This window comes from Alosa pseudoharengus, unplaced genomic scaffold (assembly GCF_046254945.1).
Source record: "Alosa pseudoharengus isolate Yale_2024_CS ecotype anadromous, Long Island Sound unplaced genomic scaffold, YU_APseudo_1.1 YU_APseudo_1.1_scf_19, whole genome shotgun sequence".
Taxonomy (NCBI): Eukaryota; Metazoa; Chordata; class Actinopteri; order Clupeiformes; family Clupeidae; genus Alosa; species Alosa pseudoharengus.
In genome coordinates, this window is record NW_027468657.1 from 16,349,934 (window position 1) to 16,362,433 (window position 12,500).

The 12,500-nt window shown below is 45.2% G+C and overlaps 1 protein-coding gene across 2 annotated transcripts in view; it reads left to right on the plus strand.

The window, feature by feature from the left end:
• Positions 1 to 12,500, plus strand: part of rhpn2 (rhophilin, Rho GTPase binding protein 2) — a 30,031-nt gene that overhangs the window by 12,070 nt on the left and 5,461 nt on the right. Inside the window, exons 4-13 of one of the 2 annotated variants that reach the window (XM_076291869.1) lie at positions 1,323 to 1,398; positions 1,913 to 1,990; positions 2,165 to 2,289; positions 3,760 to 3,926; positions 5,574 to 5,761; positions 6,345 to 6,501; positions 6,675 to 6,794; positions 7,086 to 7,286; positions 8,505 to 8,581; positions 10,163 to 10,309. In XM_076291869.1, coding sequence (XP_076147984.1) covers positions 1,323 to 1,398; positions 1,913 to 1,990; positions 2,165 to 2,289; positions 3,760 to 3,926; positions 5,574 to 5,761; positions 6,345 to 6,501; positions 6,675 to 6,794; positions 7,086 to 7,286; positions 8,505 to 8,581; positions 10,163 to 10,309 — 1,336 coding nt within the window. The remainder of the gene's footprint in view (positions 1 to 1,322; positions 1,399 to 1,912; positions 1,991 to 2,164; positions 2,290 to 3,759; positions 3,927 to 5,573; positions 5,762 to 6,344; positions 6,502 to 6,674; positions 6,795 to 7,085; positions 7,287 to 8,504; positions 8,582 to 10,162; positions 10,310 to 12,500) is intronic. The other variant, XM_076291870.1, reaches the window with a different exon arrangement.

The window sequence follows — 12,500 nt, forward strand, 5'->3', positions numbered from 1 at the left end:
GTGTTGGCGTTTAGTGTGTGTTGGCGTTTAGTGTGTGTTGGTGTAGTAGAGTGTGTGTTGGTGTAGTAGAGTGTGTGTTGGTGTAGTAGAGTGTGTGTTGGCGTTTAGTGTGTGTTGGTGTAGTAGAGTGTGTGTTGGTGTAGTAGAGTGTGTGTTGGTGTAGTAGAGTGTGTGTTAGCGTTTAGTGTGTGTTGGTGTAGTAGAGTGTGTGTTGGTGTAGTAGAGTGTGTGTTGGCGTTTAGTGTGTGTTGGTGGTTTTGGAGAGAGGGAGTGCTGTGTTGGAAGGTTGTTTCCATGGTATCAGTCGGTCATGGAGATAAGACCAGGTTAAACACAGCTGCTACTGCAGCCCAGGAGACCCACACACACACAGACACGCACACACACAGACACGCACACACACACGCGCACACACACACACACACACACACACACACACACACACACACACACACACACACACACACACACACGTGTTTACCTTGGAAAGAATTGTTTCTCATTAGGAAGATAAAAGTATAGTGTCTATGGGCCTGTTTGTTTTTAGAATGTGTGTTAGGTGGTGAGCCAAGACACGCGTGTTCAAGGTGTACAGCCAGAGACGTTGCTGACCACTTGCGCTTAGATTCCACTATTACTCATTGATTCACTGACAATGTTGCCGATGCGCAATGGGAATAGTATTTTTAAAAGGTGTCAATGCGCAATGGGAACAGTATTTTTAAAAGGTGCCAAATGTTTTTTGGTGTTAATTGACTAAACTGACATATGGTCCATCACTTAATATGTTTGTGTGGGAACTCTAATTTGAAACATGGCCCTTCCTGCTGATTACTGTTAGAGACTGCATTTGGTACATTCAGTACACGTCTGTATTGAACCTTCCTGCTGATTACTGTTAGAGACTGCATTTGGTACATTCAGTACACGTCTGTATTGAACCTTCCTGCTGATTACTGTTAGAGACTGCATTTGGTACATTCAGTACACGTCTGTATTGAACCTAACAAACCTGTACACCCCTGCTGTGTACGCCACAAGACATACGGGCTCAAAATGGGTCTCAGACCACCTCAGCGAATGGTGTGAGAGAATGGATCACAATGCCTGTTAGTGATTGTTTACACTTTTATTTAGAGCTGACCATTTGTGTGTGTGTGTGTGTGTGTGTGTGTGTGTGTGTGTGTGTGTGTGTGTGTGTGTGTGTGTGTGTGTGTGTGTGTGTGTGTGTGTGTGTGTGTGTGTGTGTGTGTGTGTGTGTGTGTGTGTGTGTGTGTGTGTGTGTGTGTGTGTGTGTGTGTGTGTGTGTGTGTTTTGTGTAGGGAGAGCGCCAGTATTCCACTGATTGCCCTGGGTCTTAAAGAGACAAAGGATGTGGACTTCGCAGTGGCCTTTAAGGTAAGAACAAACCAACATACATGACTGCAGCTCACACACACACACAAACAAACATACACACACACACACATATACACACACACACACACATATGTACACACACACACACACACAGACACACACACACACGCATGCACATACACACAAGCATATCTCTTACTATAGATGTATATATTATTATTGGAGAGACATCAAAGATTTTGAAAACGGCCAGAGAGAGAGAGAGTGAGAGAAAGAGAGAGAGAGAGAGACAGAGAGAGAGAGAGATAGCAGATAGACTTTGCGTAATTGGGTCAAACATGTTTACTGGACTTCCTGCCAGTTATTTATGACATGATAATGTCAAGGTGTGTGTGTGTGTATGTGTTTTGCAATGGCCATGGCACTGTCTATAGCCTGAGGAAAAATTACTGTCACCAGTGGTATGAGTGTGAAGAGCAAGGGCCTAGTGTGTGTGTGTGCGTGTGGTTGTGTGTGTGTGTGTGTGTGTATTAATGTTTTCTCTCCTTTTCAGGACTTCCTTCTTGAGCACTACAGTGAGGATGGAAATAACTTTCAAGATGAGATCGCTGACCTCATGGACCAGAGACAGGTGTGTGTGTGTGTGAGAGAGAGAGAGAGAGAGAGAGAGACCTTCTGATAGATGCACATTCTTGGATGCATAGTCTATACACATATACACATAAGCAAGCATACACTGTTATTTCACCTCAGCCATGCTCATTTCATGTGTGTGTCTGTGTGTGTGTGTGTGTGTTTGCTGCAGGCGTGTCGTACCCCTAGTCGAAGTGGTGAGGGGATTGACTTGTTGGCCAACTACTTCAGTCAGCTCGCCCTGATTGAGAGCAGATTCTTCACCCCCAACCGCCAGATCGGACTCTTCTTCACCTGGTACAATCACACACACACACACACACACACACACACACACACACACACACACACACACTCACACTCAGTGGTTAAATTGGCTTTTGTGCCATAAAATGACTTTGTCATTGACTTTGAATGTGTTTTGTGTGTATAAGGTAGGGTTGAGTAGTTATTCAAACAAAGAGAAATACTTTACAATTCACTTACTTTATTATTATTGTTTACCTTTGATGTTAACAGGCAGGGATGTGCCTTTCTTTAGGGCTTTTCTACTAAATGTTCCATACATCAAAATTACTGATCCTGCACACTTCTTTACATGTTCGATCTCTACTGCCCATCAAAAACATCTTCCAGGGTCCGCTCCATCGTTATAGATCAGGGGTGTTATAAGATCTAGAGCTGCACTGGGGCACAAGCCTCCCTAGGGGGGTCTGGGGTCATACTCCCCTGTATGAAAATGTTTATATTTTAACGCTTAAATGCATCAGTCTGGTGCACTTTGAAAAGAAATTCAGGGGTTTGACTTAATTATTTTTATATATGGATGGAAATATTTGTGCTGTATTTATTTTGTGCTTCAGAATTTTAACCATACACACACAGGTGGAATAGTTATGATGAAACTGCAATAAGTTCACAACCACAAAGCATATTTGCTGAGTAAGCTAGTCATATTGGTCATTGAGTTATCATGGGCATCTATACGTGCTACATCTTCCTTTTTCAGGACAGTCTGGGCTACCCATATCTGGGGAAGTGTGATGTGATAATATAACATGTGTCAGATGTCATATTATATTATGGCATCTGGCAATATAAGAACCATGATGGTGGGATACTCTGGCTAAGTAATTTACAAAAAAGTTTGTACTGACTTACTTTAGGCTAAATAGTTTAGATGAGAATACATTATAATTTTGGTCCAAAGTTGGAGACTATGTAGAAATTTGTTGCAATTTAAAAAACAGATTACTCGTGAACCGCTTGTTGTACAGATGCATGCGTTGTATCCTCATATTCGGAAATGTCTGCTGTTTATTGTTATATACGGTTTGCCTTGTGTTGAGTGAAGAGTTGGTATGCAGAGATGTGTGCAGAATGCAAATATGATTACATTTCATGTAAGTTCAATGTTAAGTTTCTTACAGACCATTTATCACAGCAACTTGGTGTGATGAGTACCCCGCGAGAAATAACCTGGTCTTGAGATTTTACTGGGGCACAGCAGTTCAATACTAGGCTAGTCTTGCTAATTATTTAGTCGCATATGCCATGTATTTGCCAGGAGATAAAAAATACTTCTAGTGGAATGACCATATTTGGTGCTGAAGGAGGCGGAGCTGCGTCCAGTGCGCTCCGGCCCAATTTAACCTCTGACTGCACTCCCACATTTGTAGATCAGATCGGGCGTGAGAAGTGGATTGTGTCCATTTGATATATTGATATAGTGCTGTGTGTGTGTGTATGTGTGTGTGTGTCCTGCAGGTACGACACATTCACAGGCGTGCCGGTGTGTCAGCAGAACATCTCTCTGGAGCGTGCGAGCGTGTTGTTCAACATGGCTGCCCTCTACACACAGATTGCCACACGCTGCAACCGACAGACCAACACTGGATTGCATGAGGCCATCACAGCCTTCCAGAGAGCCACAGGTCAGACCAGTGTGTGTGTGTGTGTGAGTGTGCGTGTCAGACAGGAACACCCACATCCTTCTCCACTGGAAGGTGTGTGTGTGTGTGTGTGTGTGTGTGTGTGTGTGTGTGTGTGTGTTTGTGTGTGTGTGTGTGTGTGTCAGACAGGAACACCCACATCCTTCTCCACTGGAAGGTGTGTGTGTGTGTGTGTGTCAGACAGGAACACCCACATCCTTCTCTACTGTGTAATAGGTAACTCCTCTGTAAATCAAAACACACCTGTCCACACCTGGCCTCACCCTCACACACACCCCTGCAGGGACCAAGAATCTGAACCAAACCAGTCTGCTCTTTTGTTCATCCTGTGTGTGTGTGTGTGTGTGTGTGTGTGTGTGTGTGTGTGTGTGTGTGTATGTGTCAGCTGCTGCGCAAAGCTTCTGGACAAAGTACAATACACACAAATAAGACAAGACAACAAATGTTCAAACTAAGTGGTTTTCAAATCTGAATAACAATGTAAATGCTCTAAGAAGTGTCCTTAGAGAATCCCGAACACCCCACACATTGGAGTTGAAAACATTGACTAAAAACATTCTCATTCTGGGAGTAGGTTGTTGTTTTGATGCGTACATGGACCTGTGTTTTTCTGAGAAAATGTTGAAATACCAGCCATAAACAATACTCTAGCAGTGTTGAAATACCCGCCATTAACAATACAACACTTTAGCAGTGTTAAAATACCAGCCATTAACAATGCTCTAGCAGTGTGTGGTTACAGCACACAACTGATTATCCTAAGTGCACAGACTGCGTCAGAGGCTTGCACTGAGTAAAAAGACCTGTAAGCAATTAGCCAAATACTGTTCTGTGTCAGCAATCATAGGCAGTCTCAGTCTGTATGTTTGTAAAAGGCGATGCCACCTCTATCCTTAACATACATACCCTATTTATTTATTTATTCATGTGGTTGTGACTATTAGCACAATGTTTATATTGTCAAGTAAAACATAACAGGCTCTTTGTCAATACTCGGATGCTGTGTTGTTTTAACCAGTATTGGTCATTCCAAATAAAATAATCAAATGTGTCCTTTTAGGCAAGTCCCCCTACTCAGTGACCATCTTTTTAACGCACTTTGGGTAGTTATCGGGCAGCTATTTTCCTATTCAGGTGAATGGGGAGGCATACAGGAAGGGGCGGGTCCTGCGGGATATGTGTAGAGGCTACTGCCATGTTTGCGTTAAAAACTAGCCCAATGCATTTCTATGGAGGATTCTTTGAGTGCTGTGTCTCTGTGTGTGTGTTTCGTCAGCAGCAGGTAGATGTGCCGTATGTCGCTGTAATATATGTGTGTGTGTCGTAACAGCATTTACATAACGAGCAGCTCAAGTGCTGTTAATTAGAGAGTCACTAATTAAGCTCTAGTCAAGGCCAGCTGCTGTGGCACAAGTACTCAGTGTCAACAATACACCATCAGTTGGAAAGAGACATCTTCTGAAGGGTCATTATATGAGACAGGTGTGGGTGATCTGAACTCTCCCGTGTGTATACTGTACGTGTGTGTGTGTGTGTGTGTGTGTGTGTGTGTGTGTGTACCTGTTCAACCCATATGGATTTTTTAGTCCATGTTAATGTGTGTGTTTGTGTGTGTGTGTGTGTGTGCAGGCGTGCTTCACCACCTGAAGGAGACGTTCACACACACCCCAAGCTACGACATGAGTCCGGCCATGCTGAGCATGCTGATGCGCATGATGCTGGCCCAGATCCAGGAGTGTGTGTACGAGAAGATCGCCCTGCCCGGCATTCGCAACCACTTCCTCCTGCTGCTCAAGATGGCCCAGGAGGCCGCCAAGGTATAGCAGGGCTCGACAGGTCAGGGGACAGTGCTGGGCTGACTCAAGTCCAGTCAGGGGGATGTGGCCGCTGGGTGGGGTCTGAGTTCACTGGCTGGCTGGATGCTCAGCCCTCATTAGTTGGATTCACTCAAATGGGCGTCGGCCTGAGTTTGTCCCCTTCACTCCAGCGATAATCTTTTGGATGCTTATGTCATACAGTATGTCATTTCCTCTAGGTCACTTATGTCAGTCATACAGTATGTCATTTCCTCTAGGACACTTATGTGGACATACAGTATGTAATTTCCACTAGGACGCTTATGTGGACATACAGTATGTCATTTCCTCTAGGACGCTTATGTGGACATACAGTATGTCATTTCCTCTAGGACGCTTATGTGGACATACAGTATGTCATTTCCTCTAGGTCACGTGTTCGGCTGGGCTTTACCTCTGTGGAGAAAATCAGCTAACAATGCCTCAAATGGCCTTGGTCACCTGAGCTCTGTTGAAATAATTTTTTAAATGTTCAAAAATGTCCAATTCAAGCACTGTCTTCAGGCCAGAGTTTATTAATGTGTGTGACATCACTCCCTTTCAGGTGAGTGAGATGTATGACATCGCCCATCAGTCTATGATACAGACGCCAATCAAAGACAACGTGCCCCTGTTCTGGTCCACCATGGCCCAGGTCAAGACCAGCCACTACCGCTCACTGGCTCACTACTTTACCGCCACCGCACTCCTGGACCATCAGGGTAAGACACCCACACACACACACACACACACACACACACACACACTCAGATGGAGAGAATAGATGAAATGAAAGAGAAGGAGAAATCCTGGTGATAGTTGTAGTTTAATGGATATCGTTTGGTTCTGACTGTGTGTGTGTGTGTGTGTGTGTGTGTGTGTGTGTTATGCTCAGTGAGTCCCAGTGATGATGAGGACCAGCAGGAGAAGGCCTTCTCCCAGCTGTACGACGCCATGCCGGACGGTCAGCCTCCACTGGACATCCTCAAGAGCCAGAAGGAGCGAGAGCGCATCGGTGAGGCCAGAGGGCAAATGTCATGACCTTTACATGACCTTCACTGTGTCTGAGTACCTTTACATGACCTTCACTGTGTCTGGGTACCTATTAGTAGCTCTGAGTATCTCTGCTGTAGTGTGTGTTTGTAAGTGTCTCTTCATGATGTGTGTGTGTGTGTGTGTGTGTGTGTGTGTGTGTGTGTGTGTGGTGTGTGTCTGTGAGATCCTACTGACTGCTATGAGTGTGTGTCTTCGTAAGTGTGTGTGTGTGTGTGTGTTGTTTCTGACGGCTGTGTTGTGGTGTGCACAGGTAAGGCTCACCTGCGGCGTGCGATCCTGGAGCACGAGGAGGCGTTGCGGATCTTCCGTCTGTGCGCCGAGCTGCGACGCCTGGACATCCTCAACGAAATCCTGCAGGCCACACACAGACGCTCGCTCGCCAAGTTCACTCTGCACGAGGACGAGGACGAGGACCAGTTCACCGACTACATGGAGGCTCCCGACATCAACTGTACGTGTGTGTGTGTGTGTGTGTGTGTGTGTGTGTGTGTGTGTGTGGTGAATGATGATATCTCAAAGCAACTAAACTATCTGTGTAACATCAGCAGCTGACCTTTGTCTGGTTTATGTTTTGTGTCTCTGTATCTTTGTGTTCACAAGGGTGTGTGTGTTTGTGTGTGTTTGTGTGTGACAAGAATGTTGTTGTAGAGAATGTGTGTGTGTTAGGGGTGGGCGATATATATCGTCTGCGATAATATCGTGATTGTTGTTTTAACGATGTGCAATTTGACATTATCGAGTATTTAAATTACTTATGGGGAAAAAACACTCGAAATCACGCATTGAAGACTCATACATTCCCAGGAGGGAGAAGCCCCTGGCTGCAGCAGAGCAAGTGTCACGTGATCACTAGTGGGTCACAACTTCATCCCACGCACGCCTAATGTTTATTTTGTGCAGCGAGAGTAGCCTACTTGGGATTTTATGCGGCTACTTTTGACAAGTATCTGTTCAAGTAGCATTGATGAGAGTCACTCTTTTGTAAATGGACTGAAGTTCGCTGTAAATATCTACCGTTACCGATTATGCTAACATTAGCATCTCTATGGGATTTCTCATATACATTAGCCATAAGCTAACGCATTAGTTTCTATTCTGTAACTTGGAATAGTAGCCTCTTGGAAGGCTAGTGCTCTTAAACAAAACATAGAAGGAAATAACTGATATGTACTCTGTTGGTCTGCTTAGTTTTACAGTGAATCCTATGTAAAGGTTTGAAAGGAACTTCAGCCTCAGACTTTCTCTTGGGAAACTGTTAGGCCTATTCATCTTCTCTAATGTAGCTGGCTAGACTATGTCATTGCCACACACCCAAGTGGGGGCAGAATTGGAAATGTCATAGAGTGACAATGCATTGGTTGATTTGGTTAAAAAGTCACAGGTTAGGTTATTGGTTATTATTGTAATGATGCTATTCATAAATAATTAGCGGTAAAGTAACTCAGACTTTAACAAAACATTTTTTAAAGGATATCGACTAATTATCGTTATCGTCAAAATCTCAAAAAATATTGAGATATTATTATTTGTCCATATCGCCCACCCCTAGTGTGTGTGTGTATCTATGTACTGACACTTTTCATCGTTGTGTGTTATCACAAAAGAGAAAACTCCCTGATTGCAGCGATTGAAGTGTCTCATGCTGTGTCTCTTGTCCTCCCGTATCCAGCTAAGACGGAGCAGAAGGCGGAGATGGAGCTCCCAGGGTCCACTAAGGTGAAAGTGGCAGACCTTTTCCATCGGCTGGTATGTGGGCTACTAATCCATTTCACATTAACCTGCAGCTTCACACACTCCCATCCCAAAGCAGCACACAAGCACAGAGCGACCGGTGGATGGACTGTAAATAAGTGTTTGAGTGTGAGTGTGTGTGTGTGTGTGAGAGTGTGTGTGTGTGTGTGTGAGTGCGTGCGTGTGTGTGTGTGTGTGTCCATCTCCTTGTCCAGGGCTCCCTGCTCTGGGGTTGTGTGCTGCTTTAGGAATCGCTCAAGTCAACACTAACATGAATAACCAGCAGAGGGAAGAGGGACTGTGTGTGTGTGTGTGTCTGTCTGTGTGTGTGTGTGTGTGTGTGGCTGTGTCTGTCTGTGTGTGTGTGTGGCTGTGTGTGTATGTGACTGATGTTATGTCACCTAAACCACACACACACACACACACACACACACACACACAGACACATCAGCGGATTGAAACAGGCTGTGTGTCTAGCTGGGTTTGCGGGCTCTACACTTTATACTTATACTTAAGGACATCTCCTTACTCTGAACTTACAAGTGTCCAGGCAGTGGCCTAGATGACACGTGTGTGTGTGTGTGTGTGTGTGTGTGTGTGTGTGTGTGTGTGTGTGTGTGTGTATGTGTGTGTGCGCAATTTTCGGAAGAACAGGTGTTCTATCTGCATGTGTGTGTGTTCCATCTGTGCTGTTATAGTGGTGGTTTGAGAAGTCTTTGTAATAATGTGTAAGTAGCCCAGTGAGGAGCAATGCGTGTGTGTGTGTGTGCATGCGTGTGTGTGTGCGTGGGCATGCATGTGTGTGTGTGTGCGTGTGTGCATGTGTGTACACGTGCATATGCGTGTGTGTGTGTATGTGCGTGCGTGTGCATGCATGTGTGGAATTCTCACTGGAATATGACAGACAGGCACACACACACACACACACATGCACGCACACACACACACACATACACACACATTTTATATACTTTATTTGATTCCACTTAACAAGTAAAGTTACATTATGAATAAAATCTTCTGAATAATCCAGTAGATTAAAGCAGTTCGGCAATCTATCATGAGTTTACAGATTCAAGGGTATAGGAAGCATCGTCTCTTCCAAATAAACATGCTTCCTACAATTGCTAATATGGAACACACACACACACACAGACACACAGTCTGACAGCCTGTCAGGTTGATGTGGGCACTGGAGGAACTGGTCTAAGGAGAAACTAAACTTCACCTCATGAATACCTGAGCTCTGACTAAAGCCTCCACTCAATGGACAGTTGTTCTACAGGGAGGAGAAGGGTGACAAAGGCAGATTGTTATGGCTTTCTGTATGTGTGTGTGTGTGTGTGTGTGTGTGTGTGTGTGTATGTGTATGCATGTGTGCGTGTGTGTGTGTGTATGTGTGCGTGTGTGTGTGTGTGTGTGTGTGTGTGTGTGTGTGCAGTAATTGCTAGTTGAAACCTGCCTCAATGCAAAGAGTATGTATGTCTGGGCTGGTGGAGTTACCTTTTGCTCTCCATATAAGTCTCAGGGTTACCATGGTCAGGGTTGCCATGGTGCTTCAGCGCCGTAGTAACCCTCGTTGCTCCTGTGTTCCAGGGCCCACTGTCGGTGTTCTCAGCCAAGCAGCGCTGGACCGCCCCCCGCACCATCCGGCTTCGCCCTGAGGACCGCGACCTGGGCTTCACGCTGAAGGGCGAAGGCCCTGTCCAGATCCAGTCTCTTGACCCGCTCTGTCCGGGCGCGGTGAGTCACCCTGTGCCACGCACATACTCCTCTCTTTGTCTCTCCATTCCTCTCTCTCTCTCTCTTCTCTCTCTCTGTCTCTCCATTCCTCTCTCTCTCTCTACTCCTCTCTCTGTCTCTCCATTCCTCTCTCTTTTTCTTCTCTCTCTCTGTCTCCATTCCTCTCTCTGTCTCTCTACTCCTCTCTCTCTCTCCTCCTCTCTGTTGGCCCGTAGGCCATAGAGTCCATTTGGGTTGCCGGTTCAAACCCCGACCAGTAGGCACGGCTGAAGTGCCCTTGAGCAAGGCATCTAACCCCTCACTGCTCCTGGAGCGCCGCTGTTGTTGCAGGCAGCTCACTGCGCCGGGATTAGTGTGTGCTTCACCTCACTGTGTGTTCACTGTGTGCTGAGTGTGTTTCACTAATTCACGGATTGGGATAAATGCAGAGACCAGATTTCCCTCACGGGATCATATACTTATATACTTATAATCCGTGAGACAGACAGAATCCAAAAAACAGGTCTTTGCTTTGACATAAACTTGACAGAGACCTGAGACATACAAAACACTAGAAACAACACTCACATGAGTTTGCCAAACATTGGCACTGACTTGACCTGAAACACTGAAAGACTTGATACACTGATAGACTCCATACGGTGTTGACACAGCCTTGGAGCTGACGAGCAGGGCTACAAGAGCAGTGAAATTATCCAGCATGAAGTGAACTGAAGACTCGGCTTAAAAGGAAAGTGGCAACGGTGTAAGAATCAATCAGAAAACCAGGAAAGTGCAGATCCCAATAAAAATGACATGTACACCATCCATCCATAAGGATACTATAGGCTTGCCATACAATGAGACCCAATAGGCCTATCCCCTCACTAAACAGAGAATCACTTATTTAGCCTTCAGTCTCTCTGTGTGTGTGTGTGTGTGTGTGTGTGTGTGTGTGTGTTCTGGTCCTCAACAGATAGAGCAGAATACAGGCTGAATACATCTGTGTCTCTATCTCCTCAGCCAGCTGCTTTAGCTCTACTCTTCTCATCACCCTCATTCATGACCTGCTGTCATCACCAAACACACAGGCCCTCTGTGTGTCTGTGTGTGTGTGTGTGTGTTGAGAGAGAGAGAGAGAGAGACAGAAAGAGACAGTGAGAGAGAGAGTAGTGTTAAAGAGAGTATGAATGTTTATGAGAGAGTTGTGTGTGTCGAAATGAGTTTGGGTGCCTTGGGTGATGGCTGTTTTGTTAAGTTTTTTTCTCGTTCTTGTTTGGGTGAAATATATTTCACCGCTCCCCTCCTCCTCTCCTCCTCCCCTCCTCCCGTCATTCTCCTGTCATTCTCGGTGCAAGCCTTTGTGACAGCTGCCTTAGATGGGAGATAAGCAAATAAATTAAGCTAAATGAAACAGTGTGTGTGTACAGACATTGTGTGTGTGTGTGTGTGTGTGTGTGTGTGTGTGTGTGTGAAATGTTGCTGCTGATAGGGCTGCACGATATATCTAAAATCTATCGTTATCGCGATATCAACGCTTGCGATGGACATACCGCAAAGATTACGTAATTTTCGATAAATTTCGATACATTTTCTGTGCCGTGCGCATTCCATACAGTCTGGTGTATTCACATTCTGAATGTCAACATATTTTACCAAACCGATGCTGTCATGCTGCCCAAGAAGCCCGTCCCCTACCAGTTTAGGTGTGTGGTGTTTTAGGTGTTGGAAGCGGGAGCTAAGTCGTGATGGCTGAAGATAGTGAGTCGAGCGAGGTAGGCTACACTTGGGTGAAGAGGAATTAGTGACTAAAAGGAAAAGCACGTCTGTTATATGGGAATATTTTGGTTTTATGAAGGATGCCGTGTTACAAACACAGCGCAAATGCGTCCTTCTCCACCGTGTTAAAATAAACAATTTCTTTCGTTATCGTTATATCAGAAGATATCTGTCTTTCACTGTCTGTAAGGCTTGTATTTCATGATTTGCATTTAGCAAAAGCCTCAGACAGCAGCACAGAGGTAATCAGGATTCGTTATTTGTAAAAGTTGTTTAACCTACTTCTTAGCCTGGACTGTGCGATTGCAGCCCAATTACTTTCACTTTCCGCTGCCCTCGTAGTCGGCATGCCGGTAGCCTAATAACGTGGGATGCACAGCCTATGAGGTTACAGACTGAGATGACTGCCGCGATATAGCAAGTAGCTTCTTTG